We start from the raw sequence: 27,948 nt of genomic DNA, 5'->3' as shown, positions 1-27,948 counted from the left end.
TTTATTTCTTTGGCTAGGCAGAGAAAGTCCTCCTCCAAAATCCTGTGGAAGGTCTATATACAACTTTTTCAGAAACTGTCAAAGTGTTACCCAGAGTGATTGTACCATCTTAATCTGTACTAGCAGTGTATGAGAATTCAAATTGTTCTGCATCCTTACTGATACTGGTATGGTGGTATGGTAGCCATTCTATAAGGTCTGTAGTGGTGCCTTATGGTGATTTTAATTTACATCTCCTTAATGACGCTGAACATCTTTTCATGTGCTCATTTGCCATTTGTAGATCTTATGATCCAACTAGTCTACCCTTTTTTATTTCAAGAGAAATAAAACCACATGTCCATACAAAGACAGGGATCCTCACTATGGTCTGAACTATGTCCCCTCCAAATATACATGTTGAAGCTCTAACCCCCAATGTGACTATATTTGGAGGTAGGACCTATAATGAAGTAATTAAGGTTAAAAGAGGTCATAAGGGTGGGGTCTTGATATAATAGGTTTAGTGTCCTTATAAGAAGAGACACTGTAGGCTTGTGCTAACTATCATGCTTCCCAACAAAGAGGAGGTCATGTGAGCACCCAGTGGGATGGCAGGCATGTATAAACCAGGAAGAAAGGTTTTACCAGTAAGCAACCATGATGGCACCCTGATTTTGGACTGCCAGCTTCCATAACTATAAGAAAGTAAGTGTCTGTTGTCTAAGCCACCCAGCCTGTGGCAGTTTGTTATGGTGGCCTGAGCTGACTGGTACAATCCTTATAGCCTCAGGATTTGTAATACTTGTATTATTTCTAATAGTAAAAAACTGAAAAGCACACAAATGAATGGATAAACAAATTGTGGTTTATACATACTAAGGAATACTACTGAGCAATACAAATGAATGAACAGCTGATATATACAACAACATGGATAAATCTCAATTATGCTGAATGAAAACAGACCAGATTAAAAAAAAAAAAGCTGGCACTATTATCCTATTTATAGAAAAGTCTAGAAAATGCAGAGAAGCTATACTGACAGAAAGCAGATCTGTGGTTGCCTGGCAGGTGAGATGTGGTGAGGAATGAGAGAGAAAAATTATAAAGGTACAGGAGGAAACTTTAGGGGTGATGAATACTTTGCTATCTTGATTGTAGCAGTGGTTTCACGTATGCATATGTCAAACTTATCAAACTATAAACTTTAAATATATGCAGTTTACTGTATGCCAATTATAGCTCAATAAGGCTGTTTTAAAAAAAGAAAACAACACGTGGGATCTTCCTATTATCTCTAGGACACTCCAATTTTGTGTTAGATTTTTTTTTCTTTTCTTCAATCTCTCACGAAGAAATGGAAAAGAAAATGCCTCACTCAGAAAGGGCTGTCATATGTAAGAGACTTCACAGCTTTGTACTTTCCCTCCTGAGGGGCCTGGAACAGAATCCTTGTCCCCACCTCAAACCCCCAGCCTTTCCACTACCACTGGCGGTAAAACCAGAACAAAACAAAGTCAAAGGGCATAAAACAGGTAGCAACAAAACTCTAAACTGGAAAACAAGTCATTGCAACTTGGACTTTATCTTTTGTTTTTGCAAGCACAGGTGACCCTATTGGATATTGTGGTAAAGAATGGAAGTCTGTTATGAAGCCTTTCAATCACATTTGGTAATTTATGTCAGGAACGTTCTGTTACAGAAAAGCCTCCTGAGGTAAAGACGCTAAAATTCAAAATAATGTGTTGGCTCATGTCAGGCAAAACATTGACAGTACAGCCCAAAGTTGGACACAGAATTTGATTAGGAATTCAAAACCTGCTTCAATTTCACAGAAGGCTTGGAAGATACAACAGGGTTTGGTTCTTAGCTTTAGGTAAAATTCGCATTAAACATGAGGGTTTATCTATTGCACTTTGGGGATTGTGGTAATTCATGTTTAGAAGGGGCTGAGATATCAGGAAAGGAGAAGCCTTAGAAGGTCCTTTGTGGAAAATCACTATGGAAGGAAACTCCTTCTAAAGTTGCAAATTGTTCATTTCCATTCTACTCGGTTTTTTTTTCTTAAAAAAATTTTTTTTTAAGTTACTAATGTCCTAGGTTTTAAGCAAATTTTGTGAGTTTTGACCACTTAGCTTGTAAGTGGTAGAGGAGGGAACTCAAAACTATGTTTGATGCCAAAGCTCTTGCTCTAACACTCAATATATATAAAGTAGGGAAGTTTTCTGGGAGGCCTACCGTCAACCCCGGCCCACGTCCTCTCGGCTCGCATTAACTCGCTGCTGGTTCCCAGCTGGAGAGCACCGACTGCACCTGCTCCGAAGTCCAGCGGGACCCGGCCTCATCCTGCGCTCAGCCTCGGCTGCTTGTGCACGGACTCGAGGACCCACCAGGGGTCACTGCAGCCTCAGAGCTATTGTGCCCGCCACTCCTGGACACGACCCGCCGTGCGGAGGGCGTGGGACTGGGAGCGCCGAACGCCAGGGTCCGAGGAGAACTGCGCCCGGCCTTCCTAGAGCCAACCTTCCGTCTCCCCGGGAAACGGCTACAGCAATCAGAACCAGGGCTCCGAACAGCCGAGCGGCCGGGGTGGTGCGCGCGGGTTCCGGTGCGGACCTGCCCGCACCTCGCCGTTGGACCACCTCCGCTCCGCCTTCCGCTCTCAGCCGAGACCCCGCCCGGAAGGGGCGCCCCTTCCCGGCCTCTTGGGCCCCAGCTTCGTTCCAGGGCTCTCTGCAGACACTCGGGCCCGGCCCAGCTGCACCTGGGCTGCTCCCGCCCGGGGCGCCACCCCTCGCGCAGCCAAGAGAACTTTCCCGGGAGCCGCCGCGGCCTGCGCGCCCAGGGCACACCCCCACCCGCCCGCCAGCGCGTTCCCAGCCTGGGCGCCCGCTTCTCCGCCCGCCGGCGCGCCCGCAAGCCCTCTGACTCCCCAGTTCTCTGAAAATCCCGGAGGAGCAGCGCTCCGCCGCCGCAGCAAAGGCGTTCTCGGAGGGCCAGCTTGAACTTAGGCACACGCAACCCCCCGTGATGAGTTCCACGGTCCCCAGACGGGAGCCGCGTCCCGCCACGAGCTGACTTGAACTCGCCGGTCTTGGTAAGGAGCCCGCTGCCCTTTCCAATACTTCTCGGGGTTCCGGGTGGCCGAGGTAGACTGAGTGACGATCCTCGCCACTGGCCCTGCCGTGGGACTGGGACGTCGCGGGTACCCCTGACACAAAGGAACAGCCGAGTGTTCCCCAGTCGGCGGATCGGACTGGGGGCTGCGGGGTGGGGTCGGAGCTGGAAGTGGGAGCCCTCCGGGGACTCCGCAGGGGAAGGAGGCCGGGTGTCTCGGTAGCACTCCGGCCGGGGACAGGCGGAGGGGGCTGCACAGCTCCCAAGGGCTTCCTCGTCTGGGGAGGGCCTCGAGCTCGCATTCCTCCCTTTTCTTGCTTCTTGCCCCCATTGCCAGACGACTTTTGTCGTCCCCAGGACTGCGGGAGGGGCCGCGGCGCCCCCGCCTTCGGAGGAGCCCGAGCCGCAGGATGCGCGGGGACGCGCCGCCGCCCTCTGTGCTCAGTTCCGCCGGCGCTTCCCCGGCGGCTCCCGGGCGCTGACTCCCGGGCTTCTCCGCCCTCCTTCCCTCCAGCCGGCGCCGGGCGGCTCGTCCGCGAGGCCCTGGACCTCGCCGGGAACCGGTCCCCTCGCCCTGGCCCCGGCGCGGACAATAAATTAATGCCTCGCGCTTGAGGGGAGGGGGCGGCTCGGCGCCTGGGTCGCAGCTTTCTCTCCTGGCTGGAGACGGCCACAGTCAACATGGGCTGCTTCTGCGCTGTTCCAGAAGAATTTTACTGCGAAGTTTTGCTTCTGAATGAATCCAAGTTAACCCTCACCACCCAGCAGCAGGGCATCAAGGTAGGCGCGGGCCGGGGGCGTGTTCCGGGGATCGGCAGCCGGGCGGGCGCGGGGGTCCTAGGCTTTGTCTGAGGGCTGTCACGGGTCTCGGCCGGCGACTGCTCTCTGCGCGGTGGGAAGGAGCCGCAGCTGCCCTGCGCTCAGGTGGAGTGTGGACGTGTCGGGGTGGATTCACTTCGAGTCCCTTCATAAAGGGAAGTAAGTTTCACGTCTCAAAGGGTGTTCGCTCATCGACTCTCAGCTGCAACCCACAGTCCTGCAACTGAGACCCAAACTCTTCCCGGGACCGGTTTCCTCCAAAAGCATCTAAGGCCCCCGCAGCTCCAAAGACGCGCAAACCTGAATATACAGGCTGAATACAGTGTTGAAGGCACGATTTCCCGTGGCTTTGTTGAGGCTTTTTTCTGTTAGTGTCATTGGGGAAGTAATCTAGTTGACTCGCAGAAACACATTTACTGGGTGGCTGTGATTGTGTTCCCTGGGTTTGTAGATGAGTAATGCTACGTTTGGACGGAAGGTAATTTCCAGTTCCACAAGCGAACTGGTTTTATCCCCATATTTAAGTAAACATCTCTCAAAGCGACTCGGTAAATAACTTTGCGCCTGTCTGTAGGTCATTAAAATGGAACCACTACTATTAACCTAGAGAACCCAAACAAAAAGGCTGTGGGAGATTGCAGAGATCCACTTCCTTAATTTTGAAGAGTTCTTATGTTTATGGTTGACAACCTGACCGACGCGCCTGCGCGCTTGTTTTGCTCTTGCAAGCACGTAGTTACCAAAAGGTGATCGGAATTCAGAATGTTTTGTTTCTCTTTCTCCGTATTTAAATCACGGGAGCTTTTTAAGTAACCTTAGCAGCTGAGTCTGGTGAGGGGCTACCGCCCCCCCCCCCCCCCCGCTATTGTCCCCCACTCTCCATCCTGGTAATGCTGGAGGTCTGAGAAAGAAGTTCAAGCTGCCAGTATCCTCTTCTAGTCTTGTATGTCAGAAGTTAATCCTAATGGCGTAGGCCCTGGTCATTTCCTTGTGTGAATGAGTTTTTACATAGCTTTATGCACTCCAGAGTAACTGTTCCTGGCTAAAAGCTTCAGCTTTGATGTTACCATTCTTGGTGTACAGAATTCTAATTTCACAGGTGTCGTTCTTCTGCTGGAGATGGGGGTGGGGGCAAAAATGATCAATTAAAGTCACAAGATAAAGTTAACCCTTCCTTTAGGAAATTGTTTTGAGCAGTTGTTTTCCAGTAATTATAAAAAGCAAAAGTCAATCAGATTCTCGTTTGGTGTTTCCTTTAAAAGCCAGGAAAAGACTCTTGGAAAAGGGTGTTTCATATTTTATATTTTCACCTTTTCTTTATGTTCCACCCCTCCACCCCCATGAAATCAGGAAAAGACCTTTTCAAGATGATGTAACATTCTTTGGTGTACTGTGCAAATAAGCAAAAATAAAAAAAAAACATAAATTTTTGATAATACATAGATTCTCTTTGGCTTGGGGAAAGAAACTATTAGAAAAAGATAACGGATGATCTGATACTAAACCAACAAAGAAATCTTTCTGAAGTGCAAAGTCTATAAAGTCATCTGGAGTGTGAGCTTCCTATTTAATCATGAAAGCCATATCCCTGTCAGCTGTGGAGCATGTACATTATTCTGTCAAGAGAGCAGCCAAGACTCGGGATCAAATGGAATAATTTTGTCAAAGAAACATGAATAAAAAATCCTGATCCATAATTGCTTTTTATAACCTGATGGTGCTTATCTTGTTTTACAAATACGTTGAAAATTGGTGAGTGATTCAAAGGCAATAGCAACTTTATAATGCTGTTATTTTGGATATGTGCCATTTAACTAAACAATAATTTAAGCAGGCTTTTGTTGGAAGTAATCATTTTGCAACAGGCTTGGCCTCTTTCAGTGTCACAAAAGCATGCCACAATTATTTTGATGGCCATATGTGTAACACAGATGTTGTCTGCTGAAGTTAACCACATTATCTGTAACTACCAGGCTACCATGAAATGCATGTGTTAAGCACCTATCTACTTGTGGTATGTACTAAATTAAACACATATGTGTATTTATAAATGGAATAATGTACGAACAGCATCTCACGTGTAGATGGTATTCAAACGTTGAATGGATATGTGTATATTATTATTCTGTACATCGCGTTTTCTTTTTAACTCCTTTAGCTATGAGTGAAATAGTAAACTAAAATCTAAATGAAATAGCCAATAACTATAATGGTGTTTCCCCTTGGAAAAGTACATTTGAAAACTTTTATTATCATTAAAGTCAAAATTAAGCATATGACATCAATTAGCCCATTTCCCTCCTGAAATTAAAATAGAAAAATCTTTTTGTTTTTAAAAAGTATTTTCTAACATTTTGAGATGACCCTTTTCCATGTTCTATCTCAAATGAAATAAAGACCATTAATTTTGCATTAAAATTACTTACCTATTTCATTCCTTCATGGAAGGAATTTTACTGATTATTAAATAATCACTTAAGAATTTGCTTGTATTGCTGTTATAATAATGTATTGTGAGTTTAGAAAAAGATTAATTATAGTAAATTTAAGTAGAAGAAATAGAGAAGCGTGGTAAAACATATTTTCTGTGTGCCATTTTGAAAAACACTTTCTGGATTTGTTTAAGCGCCACATTACAAAGTTAGTTATGAAGTGATTTTCTGCAACTTAGATCAAAGTCTTTCATCAACAAGAAAAAAAATTGATGTGTTTGTTCCCATGGAAAGGCACTTCAGCCTTGAGACGATGGTTACATGTCTTCTATGTCAAGATGAATAGCAATTAAATGGAAAATAATTTTCTATTAAAAACATAATATATTTGTATTCATATTCATACTAACATTATGGAGAAATTTGCTTCTTTTTTTTTTAGAGGTAACCTCACCTTGACAAGCTGGAAGTCTTTGGCATGCAGTTTGAGCCCTATCTAAGATTTATAAGAATCTTATAAATAAGGTTTATATAAACTGAAAGCTATTGGTGGTGTGTTGACCCCCACACAATAGCTTTTAGCTATTTGTTCTATGCTGCTATCTCTGTTGTTTATTTAAGTAAGCATTTCTGCTGTGGTTGGTCTTTTGGTTTTTTAGAGCAATGTTTGCTCAGGGAAACTTTTGTTACGTCCTTTGTCGCTCTCTGTGCTGGGGGAAGTAAGGATCTTTCTTTTTGTTGTCTGAGAGAGCAAAATTTGTGGCTCAAACTACTGGTGTAAGTTGACATTTGATTAGCAAAAGATTTTCAGGGAAAAACAAATCACAAGGTTTGATTAGAAATTTAGTCCTCAAAGTTGCTGCTACAAATATGAACTGGATTAATATTTTTGTTTCAGGGAGGCTGTCGTGCTCTGAGCAGTAATGTAATAAACACTGAGGTGCTCATTTTTCTCTTGTTGTATTTGACTAAATTAATGAAACCAATATGACAGCAAGATGGAAATTCCATTAACTTTTTAAAAGGCATTATTGAGATATACAATTTCACACATTTGAAGGGTACAGTTTACCCATTAACTTTTAAATGAAGTTACTTCCTAATCATCCTGAGGTTTCTGAGGGAATATTGTGAGTCAGTTTTGATGCTTCAATCAGAAACTTCCTAATAAACTAGAAAAACAGAAAGTGGAGACTTAAATTATATGCATCTCGGTTACCGAGAATTATAATTTTTACTCCATTTGGACTGGCGAGGAAAACGCCTAAGAAGATTAAGAAGACAGTGAAAAGCAGTAGTGGTTCATAAATCATATTAAGTATATAGGTGAATACCTGTATCTTTTAACATCAGCTTCATAAGATACAGAGTCAGGGACCTGATAAACGTAAGATGAAGCAAGTAATCGTACACCAACATTACTGTTAATGTGAGATTGGCTGTGGATCTTGATTGGTTGGTAAATTAGATGTGACTGGGTTAGATGTAGCCCTCACTGACACTGCATCTTCATTCTGAAATTCAAATAGAATGTCCATGTTGTGTCTGTTTAAGATGGACTCCTATATTAATCCTCCTTCAAAAATTCTTTTTTGTTTTTAAAATTATTCAAACTGTTTTCAGCTTTACTAAGGTATAATTGACAAATGAAATTAAAGTGTACAACATGATTTTGTAGAATATAAGTTGTGAAAGGATTCCCACCATCCCACCACTGAGGTAATGAACACATCCATTACTTCACATAAATTACCTTTTTGTTATTGTTGAGAGTACATAAGTTCTGCTTTCTTAGCAAATTGCATTTCTACAATACAGCCTTATCAAGATCCCCAAACTGTAAATGCTCTCGCAGCTAATGGCTGTCCTTCTCCAAGTGCTTCTAATTTCCTTGTTTTTTGGTGGACCACACTTTTTTTTAGTCCTGTTAATATAATTTTTCTTGAATTCTGTAATGCTAAACTTGAACTGACTTTGAACTAAACTTCAACTAATGCAGAGCTGTTAGGGGGTGCCTGGGTGGCTCAGTTGTAGGAACATGCGACTCTTGATCTTGGGGTCATGAGTTCAAGCCCCAAGTTGGACATAGTCTACTAACAATAATAATGATAATGATGATGATGATGATGATGATAATACAGAGCTGTTGTTGCTCTTGAGCATGGGTGGTGTCTTTATCCATTTGGGCTGCTATAATCCATACTGTAGACTGGGTGGCTTATAAACAAAAGAAATTTATTTCTCATAGTCCAGCATGGTCAGGTGAGGGCCTTTTTCTGGGTGAAAAACTTCTTGTGTACCCTCACATGGCAGAAGGGGCTGTGGAGCTTTTTTGGCCCTCTTCTGTAAGAGCAGTAATCTTGAAGGCCCCAACTCCTAATGCCTTGGGGGTGAGGTTTCCAACATAATGGATTTTAGGGGCACACAAACATTCTGACCATAGTAGGTGGTGATAAAGTTAAATCTAAATAGTAGAGACAGAGGTCCAGACTCTTCTTTTGATCAGCCAGATGGACAGTAGTTTGTTATTTTTATTAAGACACTTACAAAGAAAATGGGAAACTCTTCTCTGATGGTTTGTGTCAAGTTGTATCTCAGTGTAGGGCTAGACAATTCTTTGTTGTGGGAGGTTTTCCTGTCCATTGTGGGATAACTGTGTTCCTAGCCTCTACCCACGAGATGCCCGTAGCACCTCTTGCCCATTTGTGACAACCAAAAATATCCCCAGCTGTTACCAAATGTCTCCTGAGGGGCAAAAGACATAAATTCCAAACTGCATTGTTTGCATTAGCACCCTACCTTATCTAGACCTTTAGCAGTTCTGAATGCCTACCCAAATGACTTGGTCTGTGGGTACACGGAAATGTTCCCTTTCCCAAATGTACCAGACTCTTGTGCCTTTTTAGGCACTGGATTCCTGCTGAGTGGTGTACCCTTTTACCTTTCCCTAAGTACACACTCCTCTGGATTCATCCTTTAAGACTTGAATCAAGTGTCCTACTTGCCAGGAAGCCTTCAACCCAGGCTGACCAGGCAAACTTAAGTGCTAGTCCTGGCCTCACATATGCCCTGTAATAGCACTTAGCGCATTGCAAGCATTATTTCTGGATACATCTGTCTCCTCCGGTAGCCTGTGAGCCCCTACCTGTGGTCCCCTAGCAGCTAGAGCTACACACCTCATGCAATAGATGCTTATTAACTGTCGTTTGAATAGAGAGTTGAAAGGAGTGATGTTACAGCTGGAACAGGACACATTGAAAATCTTATGGATAATGAGGTTCCTTTGCCATTTTATTTCTACTAGAAAAGGTCTCAGAATAAAGTAAACCTCACTGTGAAAAGTCTGTTGCCAAGATACTCTAATTTTTATATTGATAATGGGTGGAAAATGAGATGGTGCTGTGGACTGAATGTATGCAGCACACCGAACAGCTGATGAGCGGCTTTTTCAGAAAACCCGAATCATACCTTTTTTGTATCATAGAGGTTAGTATTCCGTCTTTCCGTCTCTCTCTTTCTTTATTTCTAAAATAAAGAAACTTTCCACTTAGAACTTGAGTCTTTTGGAAGAGGGGCATGTTTCGAGAGTGGAAGATAGATTCTCACACATTAGTTACTTTTTCTTGTCTCCTATTCTGTACACCACGTGAGGACATAGTCCGTTGGTTTCACGGTGTGGGTTTACACAATCAGGGGCCATTGTGTAATTTTTAATCTTGCCATGCCACCCATTTTACTCTTGAAGCTGCGTAAACCTCATCTGACACTGCTGTAAGGCTTACTGGCACAGACAGTGTCAAAAGTTAAATATTATGTTTTTAAAATGTTTCATTTATTTGAGAGAGAGAGACAGAGAGAGAGAGAGAGAGAGACAGAGAGAGAGAGAGAGAGAGAGCATAAGTAGGGGAGGGGCAGAGGGAGAGAGAGAGAATCCCAAGCAGGCTCCATGGGCAGAGCTCGATGCGGGGCTCAATGTCATGAACCGCGAGATCATGACCTGAGTCAAAATCAAGAGTCAGACACCCAAATGACTGAGCCTACCCAGGTGCCTCAAATACTGGGTTTTTATGACAAATAAGTTTTCAATTCCTATGCACAGTGTATTTTTCTGCAGACCAGATATAAACACGACAAGTCAGAGGTCAGATTTACCATGCCTCTCCAGCTTCTCTGGGATTGACTGCTTTGTCTGAGCTGTCTGCAATATTTCAGCCTCAGTGCTCCTCATCAGCCTGCTTTGGGTTGTAATGAGTAACTGCCATTTTCTTCTGCATCACAAGATGTGTTTCTAAGTTTCATGTATTAAGATTGACCAGGCATCACTTGTTTAGGTATAGCCTAGGTGCGTTAAGGTCAGGAACCAGCCTGTTTAGTGTATGACTTGAAAAGCCTGTTAACTACATTTTGGTGAGTCTGTACCATTCTAAAAAATGTGGATTGCATTCTTGCATCCTCTGAGCCATGTATGTAGTTCTTGTTTGTTTGTTTAAGTGGAACAGCCACTGTTCCTTAGTGCCGCCTACTGTTAATCCATTACTCTAACTAAACATTTTGCTTAGGAGATTCCCCAAAGGCTGAGATGGCTCCGCCAGAGGCTTTCCTAATAATAATCCTGAAGACATGAAAGGGCCTAGCAGTGGCTTCCAAATGTGTGAGAAGTTTGTTTTTAAGGGTATTGAGATGCCAAGAGGAAGTTAGGACAAGGGAGATGGTGGCAGGCAAGGAAAACCAAGAGGTGCTGAGTGCTAGCCCCCATGGACAATAACCAAAAGGTCAGGTAGTGGGGGAGGAATTAGCCGACCAAGACCGAAGACAGAACCAAATGTAGCAACAGACTATTTAGAAATGACATGCGTAAGAACATGAGAAAGCACAGTTTATGATGCCAGGGGTTCCTGGCATTGTGGGGATGGTGTCCCAGAATACAGCTTTCCAGACAAACAGTGGCCCGAGAGAGGGTCAGATTCCTGGGCTAGCCTAACAAAGACTGTTTGAGTTTTGGGTCCCACCTTGGTCTTCATTCAGAGCTGAGTTTGAGAGGCAGTCTTGGAGCCTCTGTCACCTTAACTATCACTTGTCAAAACTGGTTTTTCTCTACCATACTTAATGATCCCAATGTAGTCATGGCCCTCATGTGTCACACATGAATCAGGCTTCTAACCTGGATGCTGTGTGACCACCTTCAGCCTCTCCCGTCTCACCACCCCCATCCCGTGTTCAAACCCTGCTCTGCTTGTGACTGGCCACGTGACTCTTCCCTGGAACTAGGCTCTGCTTCCTCATCTGTAAGTTGGGGGGCATGATAGCTGCTGGATGACTAGAATTTGAGAAAAAAGTTTAGGCACATAGGATTAAAAGGTGCTCAATAAATGATAGTTATTATTATGCACTATCTATTATTTGCTAATAAATTTCTTTGTGAATTCCAGTTTGTGATATCTAACCCCTTGTTCCTGCCCAAAGTGATGCTGTCTCTCTGAGGGGGTGGGTGGGTGTTAGAAATTGGGGAATAGGGTGGTTGATATTCATATATACAGGTGATCTGTCAGATCTGTTTCTCCTCACATTGCCTCAGCTACCACTGGAAGGCTGAAACTCTACATCTGTACCCCTAGGCCAGACTTCCTTCCTCTCACCTGAATTTTACTTCTGATTGCCCACTGGGTATCACACAAGATGCTTAAGCCCATCATCACTACCCCTCTGCTCCCGCTAGTCCTGCTCCTTCTGTGCTGCCTAGTTTGATGAATGAGACCACACTTGGTCTTTACCAGTTAAGATGCTTTGGTTTATAGTTACAGAGATCCGACTGCAAACAGCTTTAATATGAGGAAATTTGTTTGCTCACCTATCAGGGACTCTGGGGACAAGGATAGGAGTTGAGGGTGGGTTGATGACATCAAGGCCCCAGCTTCTCTCCATCCCTTCTGTGCTCTGACATCTTGGGAGGGTGTCATCAGCAGGTGGTAGCAGACGTTTGTGGAGATGATAATCGTACATGGCAGTATGTGAGATAGGAGTAGAGATGGCCTATTTTTTTTTTAATTTTTTTTTTCAACGTTTATTTATTTTTGGGACAGAGAGAGACAGAGCATGAACGGGGGAGGGGCAGAGAGAGAGGGAGACACAGAATCGGAAACAGGCTCCAGGCTCTGAGCCATCAGCCCAGAGCCCGACGCGGGGCTCGAACTCACGGACCGCGAGATCGTGACCTGGCTGAAGTCGGACGCTTAACCGACTGCGCCACCCAGGCGCCCCAAGATGGCCTATTTTTTAGGAGAGAAGACACTTCCTCCAGAAGTCCCTCAGCAGACTTCCCCTTGTGCCTTTTAGCAGAAGGAGTCTTGTGGTCGTTCTTGAGCCATAATGGCAATGGGATAACCTTTGGGGTGCCGTATCCTCCATGGGGCAGGGTGGGGGTGGAATCAGTTTCCCTGAGGCAAGTGACCTCGTGGGGGAGAGGCCCAGTCAGGAAGGAAGGAGGGAGTTGTGGGTGTTGTTGGCCATGACAATGTTCACTCAATCCCTTGGGTCAGGATTCTGGCACACATGCTCTCCTTAAATTTCCACATCCGTCCAGGCGTTGGAATTCCCAACTCCTGAACATCTTCCAGATTTGTTTCTCCTCCTCACATTACTCCTGCCGTGGTTTATACCTGTCTCAGGTGTCAGCTGGACAGTTGCAGAAGGCTTCTCACCACTGCCCTTGTCTCTAGCATTAACTCCTTGTGATTACCTGTAGGGTGGTCTTTCTCATCTCGACCCCTACAGCTCAGGTTTCAATTCCTTCATGGTGGCCGCAGGGCAGCATTCCTGCCCTTTGGTGATCGGACTCACCTCCCTCTGTTCTTTCTCCCACCTTTTCCTTATACCTATTTTGTATTGTAGCCAGACTGAGATGCTTCCAAGTCTGAATGCTCCACATTCTCCCCTGCCTGTGTCTTTTTCTCAGCCTGTAAAGCCCTACCCAGCTTCCTCTTGTTTGATTGAAGTCCCAGCCCTCAATGAGCAATGACCTTTTCTGAAGACTTCTCCTTGGTGTAGCACAGGAGAGGCCCTCTTCTGATCCTGATCAAGCCCGCATTTCATTGCAGCAGTTCCTCTGCTGTCCTGTCCACCTCACCCTGGGAGGAATATAGTAAGGTGAAGAGAGCATGGGCTTTGTCTAGGTAGATGTGGCTTCGGGTCTCCCTCCCATTTGTTCAAGCTATAAACTTGGCCAGTCATTTACCCTCTCTGAGTCTGCTTCCTCATCTGAAAATTAGGGTAGGCCTTCCACCTTATTCTGAGATACTGCATGTGAAACCCTTAGTTCCGTGCCTGATGAGTGGTAGCTGTTGTATTAGAGATGGAAAGCCTTGAGAGAGACGACTAAGTCTTTTTTATGGGATATCTCCAGTCAAGCCCAGTTCCTAAGGAGTAGTAGGTATCCACGAGTTAATATGAATAAGAAAAGATACCTCTAGATTGACATAAATGAATGAACCTGAGGAAGCAAAGACATCTTTCTACTCTTTACTGCCCAGGTTCCCTGGGTACAAATAGTGCACCCGCTTGACTGCTTAATTTCTTAATTTAAGTTTTTAAAAACAGTTTTAAGATATAAACCACACACTATACAATTCATCTATTTAAAGTGTGCAATTCATATATCCACAGAGTTGTGCAACCATTACCGCAATTTTAGAACATTTCATCACTCCAGAAAGAGACCTCATACCTAGTAGCAGTCCACTCCATATGTCTTTCTAACCTTCCCACCCACACCCCCTAGCTAGGCAACCACTAGTCTTTCTGTCTATATAGATTTTCACACTCTGGACATTTCATAGAAATGGGTTCATGTAGTATGTTGTCTTTTGTGACTGGCTCCTTCACTTTGCATAATGCTTTCAAGGTTCATTCCTAATGTATCAGTATTTCATGTCATTTTATTGCTGAATAATATTCTACTGTATGGATATGCTTTATTTATCCATCCAATAGTTGATGGACTTTGGCTAGTATAATAATGTTGCTGAGAAGATTCATGTTCAAGTTTTTATGTGGACATAGGTTTTAATTTCTCTCGGATGTATACCTAGGAATTGATGGGTGTAACATTTGTGAGGAACTGCCAAACTGTTTTCCATAATGGTTGTGTCATTTTACATTCCTACCAACGTGTAAGGTTCCCAATTTCTCCACATTCTCACCAACACTTGTTATAATATGTATTTTTGACTGTAACTATCCTATTGTGTGTGAAGTGTTATCTCATTGTGGTTTTGATTTGTATTTTCCTGGTGAATAATGAAGTTGGGCATCTTTTAATGTGCTTATTGACCATTTGTATATCTTCTTTGGAGAGATGTTTATTCTTTGCCAAATTCTGAAATTGGGTTGTCTTTTTAACATTGAGTATAAAAGTTTTTTTTTAAAAGGATGTATATGTCCTTTATACAAGTCTCTTATCAGATATTTAATTTAGAAATGTTTTCTCTCATTCTGTGGGTTTTTGTTTTGCTTTCTTCACAGTGTCCTTTCATGTACAAGAACTTTTAATTTTGATGGAGCCCAGTTTATTTTTTCTTTTGTTTCCTGTGCTTTTGGAGTCATATCTGAGAAATTGTCACCTAACACAAGGTCATGAAGATTTACTCCTATGTTTTCTGCTAAGGGTTTTATAGCCTTGTTCTTACATTTAGGTCCATGATTCATAGATATAGATAGATCTGTGGGTATCCAGTTGTCCTAGCTTGTTTTTGGAAAGATTATTTTTTCTTATTGAATTGTCTTGGTACTATTACCAAAAAATCAATTGGCAATAAACGTGGAGATTAATTTCTGGACTGTCAATTCTGTTCCATTGATTTACATGCCTATTTTTATGCATCTTTTATTAGTTCCTTGGTAAGGTAGGTGTTTGTCATTTATCAAAGAAACACTCCAGGTTAAAGCAAATTTGAGGACTGACCAGTGGGATAGAGCAGTGGAAACGCAACAACAGAGAGCGCACAACATACTCCAAAAACACTCCCTGAAGTTCCAGACCCTGGACAGTCTATGACCCCTTTTTAATATAGTAGTACTTGAAGGTGCAGGACATGCAACAAGCTATTAAAACACGTGAAAGACAGAAACCTAGCCAAAATGATGAAATGGAAGAATTCTCCTCAAAAGAAAATCCAGGAAGAAATGACAGCCAGATAATTGCTCAAAACAGATATAAACAATATATCCAAACAAGAATTTAGAATAACAATCACAAGACTAATTAGTGGGCTTGAGGAAAGCATAAAAGACAGCAGAGAATCTATTGCTGCAGAGATCAAAGACCTAAGAAATAGTCATGATGAAATAAGAAATGCTCTAAATGAGATGCAAAATAAACTAGCTACAGTGGCCGTGAGGATGGAAGAAGCAGAGGAGAGAATAGGTGAGATAGAAGATAAAATTATGGAAAATGATGAAGCTGAAAAAAAGAGGGATAGGAAATTAGACCATGAAGGGAGAATTAGAGAGCTAAGTGATTCCATGAAACAAAATAATACCCGTATCATAGGAGTTCCAGAAGAGTGAGAGAAAGGGACAGAAGGTTTATTTGAACAAATTATAGCTGAGAACTTTCCTAATCTGGGGAAGGAAGCAGCATCTAAGTCCAAGAGACACAGAGAACTCCCTTCAAAAGAAATTTGATATGTAATACTTTTGAAAAAATATCCTGTAAACTTCCTGTGGGCTATAAAACATTGTCTGTTTTATCCACTATAAAATCCTCAAGAATCTGGAAGGGTGTCAGGCACATGGTGGTGCTCAGTAAATATTTGTCATATTTGAAGGGCTGATAGAAGGATTGTTTTAGTGAAGTTGCAGCTACTGCTTTTATAACTTGAAACCTTGGTTGAATATTTAGATTTCCAAAAACTGTTCTGTGCATCCTTTGACTATTGCTATTTACATTGTGTATAAAGGATTTGCCTTTGATTCTTGTATACTCTTTCTGTAAACCACTTGATAGAGGACTAGAAAAAGGGTATTTGCATGTTTTATGAATAATTATATTAGTTTTTCAAGTTTATTTATTTTGAGGGAGAAAAAGAGTGAGTGCACACGTGAGTGGTGCCGGGGAGAGGCAGAGAGAGAATCCTGAGTAGGCTCTATGCTGTCAATGAAGAGTCTGATGTGAGGCTCAAACTCACGAACCATGGGATCATGAGCTGAAATCAAGAGTCAGCAGCTTAACTGACTGAACCACCCAGGTGCCCCAATTTTGTTAGTTTTGATAGGTGAAGGTATAGCATGTTAGATGAGCTAATATTTAAATAGGTGTGTGGATTTTATCTGTTACCTTGAAAGATACTGAGAGATTGCTAGAGATTTGCCCTGAGCAGTGTTCTGTGCAAGGTTTTCCTTCTAGGAAAATGATGTAGATGGTTTCAAGACTACTTCTGAACACACATACCCTCTCCTCACCCTTGTGACGTCCTTTTGACCCTGAACTTCTAGGATTCCTAGCAGGAGTGCAGGTTCAAGCCTAGGAGGCAACTATGGCTTTATGGAATTAGACTAACATCCCCCATGACTAAGGACAATTGTAGCAAATCCTAGTGGTATTGAAACTGGCATCGGGTACGCTTTACAGTTGTGTCTGGATTGCACACTTTGAAAGTTGGTAATATTGAAACAGTTGAAAAATCCCAACAGATAAGCTGGCGATAGGCAGTTCCTTGGCGAAGAACACCTCAAGTGTCTAGAATCTAGGTAATGCCATAGCAGGACAAATTTTTCACACAAACCCATTTCTACCTGTCATTGTTTTTTCCTGCCAGCCACTCATTCTTTTGCCCAACAGTTCAGCCGTCTGATTCTCTGCACCTAACCTGTGTGTGGTCACGTGGCCTCACTTCATGCAGCCCCAAGATGCTGCCAGAAAACACAGCAGACACCAGGGGGAGAATGTATAAGAGATGGCGTGAATTATAGCAGACCGGATTTCACTTAGAATAGAGAGGGCTGGCATGGACGTTCGGAATTGTTCCACCCAGTCCTCTGATTCTACAGGCAAGGGAACAGAGGACCAATGAGGGGCGATTTGCCAGAGCCCAGCATAGGGTCCTAGAACCCTGTCTCTTGGTTTCCCATCTGGTCATTTTCTCGGTGCTTACCCGCCCCTCATTCCTTTGCCGCATGCAAGGAGGGAAGGGCTGGGAGCTGATTATAAAGGAAGAGGTCAGAACTGATTGAAAATCACTTAGGTTTACTGCCAATCCCATCTCCTCCCATGTTCCCAAGCCCTCCCTCTTCCCTCTCTCCTTCTCTTTAAATCTTTATAGGCGTACAGTCTGGCCTGATTTCCTTCTGCAGTCTTGGCATGTGGATTTGTGGCTCTCTTTTCAGGTAGATTATAAGAAGGAGAGACCCTTTTGTCTCAAGGAATCTTTTTTTTTTTTTTTCCAGTTTAGAAAAGAGTTTGCTTACATGGAATTTCTTTTCAGAGCGACACTTACTACTTTGCATTTTAATTATTTTGGCTTAAAAAATGCTTATTTATCTAAAAGGTCTATAGTTCTTCCTTGGTCTTTATTTTGTAAAGCTTTGCCCTGAGTTCTTACAGCTCTGTTCTGAATATCTCCTTAGGAAGGAAAATTAAAAACTGATTAGTGACCCATCTTTACTGCCTGAGGGCGGGTGCAAGGGAGGAGAGCAGAAAGGTAAAATTGCTCTTTCGTTGAAAGGTTTCAGATGGGCCAATCATCAGGAGGCTAATAGATCTTTTCCCTTGATAACGATTATTTCATGCATCTGCAGCTGTTTACAAGGGCACTTGGAGGATGTGCAAGTTTTCCAGAATTCCACAGAGAGCCAGCTTTTTTTTTTCTTTCAGACACTGTTTTTACATCATGTTCTGGGACAGTTATTTAAAGATAAATAGTTTTTGAGTGTGAGAGTATGGGGGGGTGGGGTCTGGACTAATACCATGTGTCTGGAGTTGTCGGTATGGCTTTGTGAACTCAATTCTACAAGAATTCATTCAGAGCTTGTTGTGTGCCCATTAGCATCCAGGATTTCTGGCGGGGATGATAAAATAGAGGGAGGACTCTTCCCTGTAAGAAGTTTAGCTTTTAGGAGGAAAGACAAACGTTAACTTATAAAACAACAGACCCAAGAAAAGAATTTGTAACCAAGTATTGAGTTATGTGGTGGAGATTCTAAGAGGTAAAGAAATTCTTATAAGAAATCATGTTTCTAATATGCCAAGGTGGGGTTAATAAAAAAAAGGGGTTTTAAAAAAAGTGAATACAGGTTCACAGTACCTTACCTGAAACCTTTGGGGCCAGGGGGGTGTCAAGATTTGAAAATTTTCAGATTCCAGCTAGGTGATATGATGTATATACCATGTATTTTGTATCATCCCTGGCAGGTCTGGGGTGGCACCTCATAAAACAAGAACATTAACATTTGTGCAGCTCATCTTCTGGATATTCACGATAAGTGGATGTGTGTGTGTGTGGGGGGGGCATATAAATAGAGACTCTAAGTAGCCTTATGCCAGCATATAACAGATTTTGTCCCTGTGTTAGTTACCTATTGCTGTGTGGCATGTTATATCCAAAAGTTAGCAGCTTAAGGAACAAACATTTATCACCTACTGACTCTGTGAATCTGGAATCCAGGAGCGGCTTAGCCGGATGATTCAGGTTCAGGGTCTCTCATGAGGTTGTACCCAAATTGTAAGTGAGGCCTCAGTCATCTTGGGATGGTGGAGCTGTTCCAGGCTTACTCACGTGCATGTTGGCAAGCCTCAGTTCCTCACCACAAGGGCCTCTTCGTCGGCTCCTGAGTGTTCTTGCAGCATGGTGGCTGGCTTCCCTTCAGAGCGAGTGATCCTAGAGAGAGAGAAAGCCCAGGATAGAAGCCACAGTCTTTTTAACATCCTCCTACTTTTGCAATACTTTGTTGGTCACACCAATCAACTTTGGTGTGAATATTGTGAGGCAGGGGTCGCTGGGAGCCTTCTTGAAGGTGGATTACCATAGTTATCCAATGGGTTTTAGCATCAAACTTAAAATACAGAGTTTTCATAGCTTTTTGGGTTTTGGATTGTGGAAAAGAGATTGTGAACTTCTTTGTAGACTTTGGTCTCCTCATAGTGATGACTTGTGCGGATAGACTGTGCTTCTGAAGCCAGTTTAGGGTGGCAAGTTAGCATGAACATAGAGGAATAAATTTGGTGGAGGAAGAAGGGTATCTGAGAATACTCAGACTCAGTCTACTGCGTGCTAGGCACTGTACTTGATGCTGGAGATAAAAGGGTGAATTAGGTATCACGAGAATCATCTGGAGCTAGAATTATGCTTTGAGAAATCTAGAATTTTAATTTTTTTTTAACGTTTATTTTACTTTTGAGACAGAAACAGAGCATGAACGGGGGAGGGTCAGAGAGAGAGGGAGACACAGAGTTGGAAGCAGGCTCCAGGCTCTGAGCCATCAGCCCAGAGCCCGACGCGGGGCCCGAACCCATAGACCGTGAGATCGTGACCTGGGCCGAAGTTGGACGCTCAACCGACTGAGCCACCCAGGCACCCCGAGAAATCTAGAATTTTAACTTTGAAAAGTGATCAGTGCTTGATGAAAATATTTTTATTGAATGTCTACAATAAAAAAAGGCAGCTTGTGTAGTAGGAGAAGGAAAGAATACAGACTCAGAAAACCTGGATTCCTGTTCCAGCTCTTTCATTTTTAGTTTGGAAAAGTCCATGTTTTGGACTTTTCATTTGTAAAATTAAACTGATGCTATGTTATCCCATCAGTATCACAAGCATTGTGAGGTTCAAAGAGGATAATGGCTGAAAAAACTGCAAAATGCTGAAGTGTTATGGAGTGTCAATTTACTAACTAGTGGACTTTGGCAAATTATTTAATTCTGTGCCTTGGTTTCATCATCAGTGAAGTGAAGATGATAATACTACCCACTTCATAGACGGCTATGAGGTTTGAGTGAAATAATCCATGTAAGGGCTTAGAGTAGTGCCTAGCATATGATAACATGAGAAATACCAAATAAATATTAGCTGTTATTATTACGTAGCCATATAGTGCTAATCCTAATGGGAGATTAAAAAGAAGTGAAATGATGACTCAGAGTGTCTTTAGACAGTTCTAAACAATGAGTCAAATTACAGTTTCCCTGAAAAGGCTTTTTATTGTTTGTATTTGCATTTGCTGACTAGAAAACTGATTTATTGGGTTGGACAGAGATCACTTTGAAACCAACTACCAGCTTCCTCCCCACCCCCTCTCTTTTTTTGAGGTTGATCTTCATGTGCAGCTTTTCAGACTTCTGAAGGTCGTAGCTGAAAATAAATCCCTTTGCATTAATGGTAATGTAGTAGTCAGTTTGCCTACCCAAGCATAAAGAGTTAAATTCAATTTAGATAATCTTGATCACTTGATGAAGATGTGTTTCAAACACATGAGGCTTCGGTTTGGAAATCTGGCAGGATTTACTCATTAAAATTCTTTGTAGGACTAAAATTACAAGTCAAAACTGAAGCTTGCAGGTTTTTTTTTTTTTGTGAATTTCAGTGATGATGATAATTGAGCTTATTACAATTTAGTCTTTGTAAGGATCTTAATAGCCTTATTTTGAGGATCATGAGAACTTAAATAAATCATTATTTTCTAGAATCTTTTGTCCCATAAACCTTGAAGAACTTTTCCTTAGACTGCTTTAAGCTATTACAGACACCCCGGTAGAGAAGGCTGTGACAATGTCATGGAAACGTCAGTATTGACACAGGCATGATGGGGACTCCCAAAGAATGACTATAAAGGAAACTAGACCCTAGGCTGACAGCAGATGAGTCCCCTTAGGTCCTGTGAATTGGGGTGAAAAAACTTGGGCACCTTGTATGCTTTCAGGTTAAAAATCTTGAGTTTTTCTCCTGCTTGAAAATGCTGAACCATGTGTGTGAATATGTGCACATATATGCCCACCAGCAGGAAAAAGATAAGTGACCTAACATTTAAGTACCATTTTAATATTTGGGTCAGTTGTGTTTAAGAATAAATATATGACTAACTGCTCTTTAGGAAGCCACTTATCTTCCTTTTAAATATTGTTTTCAAATGATGAACAGTATTTATGTCCTGAGACAATATATATTTTTTTAAGTATGAAGATCAGGGCAACTGAAAACTGGTGTGCATATTCAATAAAGTGTACCTTGCTTTACTCAACAAATTATTTTTCTGAAAATTTTCATTGTAAATTCATACATGTTTTAAACTGCTTCCCATCTGGTGTCGTTGACAAGTTGAAAGAGACATAAGGACTTTTCCCCCTAGGGGAAGGGTGGTGATTTTCTGTGCTGAATTGCTTGCAGTTTCCTGGGTCTGCCATGTGCTTTTTCCCCTTGTCACTGTCACTCCTGAGTTGACCAAAGCCATGTTCCCAACAAAGAGTGGTGTGGTTTTCAGCACAAAGCAGAAGGCAGGCATACTTTATTTGGCTTTACAAATACACAAAGGTATTTACCAGAGGACAAATTTCTGCCTTTGTCCTCAAATGGTTAGATAATTTTGTGCTTTCTGCCTGAGTTTGGGGTCACAAAGTGACAACAAAATGACCATTTCCCCACATGTGTAATAAATGCCGCTGCTCTGAGTGGAATCCGTGGCCTATTAGACATGCTGCGTTGTTAGTTTTCTAAGCATGTTCCACCAAAAATGATGATGAGCTAAGATAGCTTAAGCTGACTGGCGTATTTTGAGTCTTGTTGCATGTATTTGTCAAAGAGCTTGGCTCTCATTTTGGCTAGTCTTTTCTCTATTGAAGATTCATTGACACTATTTGGGTCAGTTTGGCTGTATTTCTTGTGTTTGATTCCTAGTGCAGGCAGAAAAGGGAGTAAGAGCCAGTGAGAATCCAAATATTTGGAAACATCTGTGATTTTTTATAATGCTTACTGATAACATTTTACACTCCCCCTTAAAACTTTTGGGCTGAGAATATAGCATATACAAACTACATGCACATTTGCTATACATGCATCTGGTTATTTCTGGTTGTGTCAGTGCATGCGGGGATAACATTTAAAAAAAATTCTTCAGGGGCACCTGGGTGGCTCAGTCAGTTAAGTGTCCGACTTTGGCTCAGGTCATAATCTCACGGTTTGTGGGCTCAAGCCCCCTGTCGGGCTCTGTGATGACAACTCAGAACCTGCAGCCTGCTTCAGATTCTGTGTCTCTCTCTCTTTCTGTCCCTCCCCTGTTCACATTCTGTCTCTCTCTGCCTCTCAAAAATAAATAAATGTTAAAAAAAAATTTTAAAAATCTTCAAAAGTAATGAGACCCCCTTGTCTGAGAAATAGTTTCCTCTTATGCAGAAACTGCTAGTTCTTAACTGAGTAAGAGATAGGAAAGGATCCTGGGTAATGAGTATGTTAAATGCATGTTTGATACAAGCATTTGAACATGAGGATAAATCTCTGAGTTTCCTTCTAGCTCTGAAAGACTGATGGGTTGTGTCTGATGTGGCTGTGGTGACAGGTGCTGGTTTTCAAGCCTGTAGGTCATGTCTGTGGTTTATCTAGTCCGGAGCAACAATCAACTTTTCATTACTCAGGCTTCACAGATTACTGTTGCTTTTCCAGTTCCCCTCCTAAAGTGGACAGGGCTCGGGAAAATCAATTACATTTCTTTTTTTCAACAACTTGGATGATTGATTTAGTAGGGAAAGGAGATGGAAGCAGTTCTTTCTTGGACTCATGAGCATTTAATTTTTTTAATTACTCTTTGGGCGCCTGGGTGGCTCAGTTGGTTAAGCATCTGACTCTTGGTTTAGGCTCAGGTCATGATCTCAGGGTTCATGAGATTGAGCCCCGAATTAGGCTCTGTACTGATGGTGTGGAGCCTGCTTAGGATTCTTTGTCTCCCTTTCTCTCTGCCACTTCCCCACTCACATATGTGCTCTCTCTCAAAATAAATAAACTCAAAAAAATAATTTTTAAAAATTTCCCTTTTTTTCTGGATTTTATTATTTTCTTCTTTAAGACTGCTTCATTAAGACCATACACAGTTAAAGGTTGTCCATAAAAAAATGTGAGTCAGTAATTGAATGAAAGTTTTAATAGTATTTACTATGTACCAGATGTTTTTAAAATTTGTTTATTCATTTTGAGCAGGGTGGGGGAGGGACAGAGAGGGAGGGAGAGAGAGGATTTCAAGTAGGCCCTGGGCTGTCAATGCGGAGCCCAATGTGGGGCACGATCTCACAAACCTTGAGATCATGACCTGAGCTGAAATCAAGAGTTGGACGCTTAACTGAGCCACCCAGGCGCCCCTGTACCCAGATGTTTTATATCTCATGAAATGTCTGACAGCCAGTGACATCCAGTAAAGGTTAATAACTTTCCTTTCCAGCTAGTTGTGTGGGATACAAACGAACATATGTAAAATTATAAGAGAATAGTTAAATGTAGACAAGGCCTGGAGGTGAGATATTGCAGTGTGGAGCACGAAGGTCTCATGAAGAAGTGTGTCTTGAATTTTGAATTTTACTTTCAAGGATAAGTGGGCTTTATTTTTTTTATTTTTTTTAACGTTTATTTATTTTTGAGACAGAGAGAGAGACAGAGCATGAATGGGGGAGGGGCAGAGAGAGAGGGAGACACAGAATCGGAAGCAGGCTCCAGGCTCTGAGCCATCATCCCAGAGCCTGACGCAGGGCTTGAACTCACGGACCACGATATCGTGACCTGAGCTGAAGTCGGACGCTTAACCGACTGAGCCACCCAGGCGCCCCAAGTGGGCTTTAGATATACAGAAAGGGAGGAGTTGCCCAGTGGAACAGCTGAGATGATGAGGCGGCTGGCTGACTCTGGAGGCAAAGGGGAAAATCGCGTTGCCTCCATTTGGTGTTATTTGATAAGGGAAGAACCTGAAAACCAGTGAAGGGGAGTCAAGACCTGCTGTGTGATAAGTCAAAATGGGGGAGAGTCCTGGCGGGATTTTAGAGAGGTAAGCTGGCAGGTAACTACCACTGCAGGCTGGATTGCAGTGAGAGGAACCTGGGGTCTGGGAAAGCAATAGTGGTGAGGTGATGAGAGCTGGGCTGTGACCGTGGAGTGGGATAGAAAGAAACCACACAGTTTTAGACTGTGGTGAGGATGCAGTGGTGAGGCCACCTCACATGGCCCCTCCCGGAGTGGAGCTTACAGCTTAGCAGGTGTGGGGAAGAAATGTTGGTGATGACACAAGACTGTGCAACAGGGACTCTGATGGAAAGACGGGGAAGCTTTCCTGAGGAAGTCCTATTTGGGTTGAATGGTGGTAATGTGGAGGCAGAGGGAACAGTGTATGCAAAGGCCCTAGGGCAGAGAACCCCTAGTGTTTGGAGTGTAGTCAGGGGATAAGTGAAATTGTTGGTGGTATGTTACTGTCATAAGCAAGGAGGGTATGGAGGGGAATATTGGTGGAAGCTGGTGGTTTAGAATGTTTGATTTGATGGGGGTGGACATACCTGCTGGGGGTGGTGGGAAGAAAATGGATTTAGACTTCTATTGCTTCTGTCCTCTCACCTGTATATCCATCTGCCTCTAGGTGGGACCTACATACCAAGGTTCATTACCTAGAACAGTGGATTTACTTAATTATGACTGTATCTTTAGTTGGTGTCTTGTTGAATGTGACCTACCTGAGATCAAAGTCAGGGCAGTTTTACATAGTTGTGCTCATTAAAAGGCATCCATTTTCTAGGGAAATGTGCCTTCAAAATAATACTATTTTGTTTTGGCTATCCCCTTTAAGCATGAAAAGCATCAGGTTTATCTTTTTAAGAAAATTCTTGACAGACAATAAAATGATTGATCTTAAGTATTCTGAGTTCTGAGACTTAAGATTCATGAAGTTGTCAGAAATAGTCTATTTGTTTCTCAAACTTGCAACTTATTTCTGCCTTGGGGCCTCAGCTCCTGCTGTTTCTTCTGCCTGGAATGCTCTTCCCCCAGAATTCCACATGGCTTACCCTCACCCATTCTAGTCTCCACTTAGATGTCTCCTTTCTAAGGCCCTCCCTGACCCTCTGCACTCAACTTCCCCTAAGTCTTTTCTGCTGTTTTCTCTTCATCATACCTACCACCTGCTAACATACTGTATAGTTTACTTACTGTTTTTGCTTGTTGCTTGTCTTTTTCTGCTAGAATGTATGCTTTATGAGGGAAGGGATCTTCTTTTTAGGATTTGTCCAGAGGTCTTTTCAACACCTACTACAATGTCTGGCATATAGTGGGCTTGTAGTAAATATTTATTGAATGAACATCTCCTTTTAACATGGGCTAACCTTATTTTTCTGATTGGCTCTAATCAAGGTGTACTGTCATACCTCCCCTTTCCCTTCCCTCCCCGTCCCTCCCCTTCCCTCTGCTTTCTTTTCCTAGGATAGGTTCCCATTACCTTCTTTCTTCCAGAAAACATCCTGACAGTGGAGGGTGGGTGGAGAGGTCTCTGACGCACTGGATGAGCCACCTTGAAGCCCATGCTTTAAAGCCCATATACATTTCACTTGGAACATATGAACTGAAGTCAACAGTCTGATTTTATGAGCACTCGCACTGGTTAGTTGATCTGATTACCGAGTCTGTGGCAAAGACAGGTCTGCTGGAAGGACTGTACATGAAAGCAAGCAAGCCCAAGTTCTAAAAATGCATTTATTATGGGGCCATTAATTACAGAGGCTGATAGACCTTCTGGGTTATTAACTCCTGGGGATAGAAATTGGACAGCTTTAGGAAAAAGAAAAGGAAAAGCCATTTGTTTATAAAAGGATTCCTCTTTTGTCTCTCCATATTGGAGAAAAACAGTTTGACATTTTTCATTCTGAATAATTATCCCTGTACAGTGAATAGGTTGGATTGGACTAAGTAATGTCTAAAACTATGCTTCCATTTTGAAACTGTATGATCCTATTCTGTCTAAATATTCTGCTCTGGCCAGTTGGTTTTATACACCATTGTATGAACATGCCACGTGCATTCCTTAGCTTAGTGGCTTAGCTTACTTTGTCTCCAGTCTGAATACTTGAGAAGGGGGATTTCTAGATCCAAATGCTTGGAGATATTTGAGGCTTTTGTTTCATAGGGCCAATTATTTTTTAGATAGGCTGCTCTGTAGAATAATGAATGGTTCATGCTTTGGTTATTGAATTAGGAGAGGTTTGGTCAAATACTGTATCTGCCACTTCCAGCCATGATAAGGGCTTACTTAATTCTAGTCCCTTAATTTCTTACCTGCCTTCCTTATAGGGGCATTATGAAGAGTAACTGGTGGGTGGCTGGGTGGCTCAGTCAGTTGGTTGAGCTTCTGATTTTGGCTCAGGACATGGTCTTACAGTTCGTGTGTTTGAGCCCTGTGTCGGGCTCTGTGCTGACAGCTCAGAGCCTGGAGCCTGCCTCAGATTGTGCGTCTCCCTCTCTCTCTGCCCCTCATCTGCTTGCTCTCTCTCTCTCCTCTCAAAACTAAATAAACATTAAATAAGAAAATAAAAAAAAATAACTGAGACATTGTGTGAGATAATAAACATTTGTTGTTTGAACCCAGTAGATCTTGGGATAATTTGTTATACAGCAGTAGAGCCCCATAGTTGTCCTCTAGTGTCCTATAGATGTCTGAGTGTTTAAAACTAAAATAAAAACTCAATATGACTTTCTAAAACAACAAGTATATATTGGAAAGAAACTGCTTATGGAGGCAATATAGTAAAAATAAAATTAAAAATATGCAGACAATATAGTAAAAGTGTTAAATGATTTTCTAACAGTGGCATCTTTTCATATTTAAACAGAGATGCAGAATTCACTTATCAGAGCTGAGTTACAAGGTTTGGAGTCAGACAGACCTGGTTGTGCATCTTGACCCCATCCTCTCCTTACTGTGTGAAACTGGACTGGTTGCTTAGCCTCCGAGTTTCCTTCAGTTACCTCCTTTGTAAATCACTGGTGGTTTAACACCTGCTATCAATTCTAGCATTGTTATGAGGATCAAATGTGATAATATTTATGACAGTAAATGCTTATTACACAACATCAGTGGTATAGAGTTCATTAGTTTTTTTAAAAAATATTTTAAATGCCAATGCAAATCCAGTTTTAATACAGGGAAATAACAAGTTTGAACAAAATTGATTTCTCATATTAGAAAATGTGAGAAGTTTGATTTTTAAATTATTGTACTTTATTTTGTTTTCCCTCCTCTCTTGTGCTCTGAACGTCCTGCTAAGCCCCAGACATTTTTTTTTTTTCGTGTCAAACAGTTCTCTTCTGGGGTATGAAGTTACTTTAGTATATAAGTTTATAGCTCATTAAATTAAAGAACCAACTGTTTCAGAGGCCCGCAAGCCAATAATTTACTCTTAAGTGTGTGTTTACATTTAAGAACTCATAGCAAGGGGCTAAAAGGGAAGAGTAATGAGCCTGGAGACTCCCCTAGCTGTCCCGAACTGGCAGTGTTCCACATTCCTGCTCTGTTTTCCTGGGTCCAACCATGATGCCTTTTGAATATTAAAGATGGCTGTTGTGAATAGCACACAGTGCTGGAGAGCTAGAGCACAGGGAGAGAA

At 42.3% G+C, this 27,948-nt stretch overlaps 1 protein-coding gene across 1 annotated transcript in view; it reads left to right on the top strand.

The window, feature by feature from the left end:
• The first annotated feature begins 3,505 nt into the window (after positions 1 to 3,505).
• The window catches only part of EPB41L4A (erythrocyte membrane protein band 4.1 like 4A), a 256,160-nt gene continuing 231,717 nt past the window's right edge, over positions 3,506 to 27,948 (top strand). The window contains exon 1 of the mRNA XM_047090213.1: positions 3,506 to 3,879. Coding sequence (XP_046946169.1) covers positions 3,781 to 3,879 — 99 coding nt within the window. The 5' untranslated portion in view covers positions 3,506 to 3,780. The remainder of the gene's footprint in view (positions 3,880 to 27,948) is intronic.

This window comes from Lynx rufus, unplaced genomic scaffold (genome assembly GCF_022079265.1).
Source record: "Lynx rufus isolate CCGP_SWC_20201006 ecotype Redwood Valley unplaced genomic scaffold, mLynRuf1.p SCAF_1, whole genome shotgun sequence".
NCBI classification, from domain to species: domain Eukaryota; kingdom Metazoa; phylum Chordata; class Mammalia; order Carnivora; family Felidae; genus Lynx; species Lynx rufus.
This window is presented reverse-complemented; position numbering and strand designations above follow the sequence as displayed.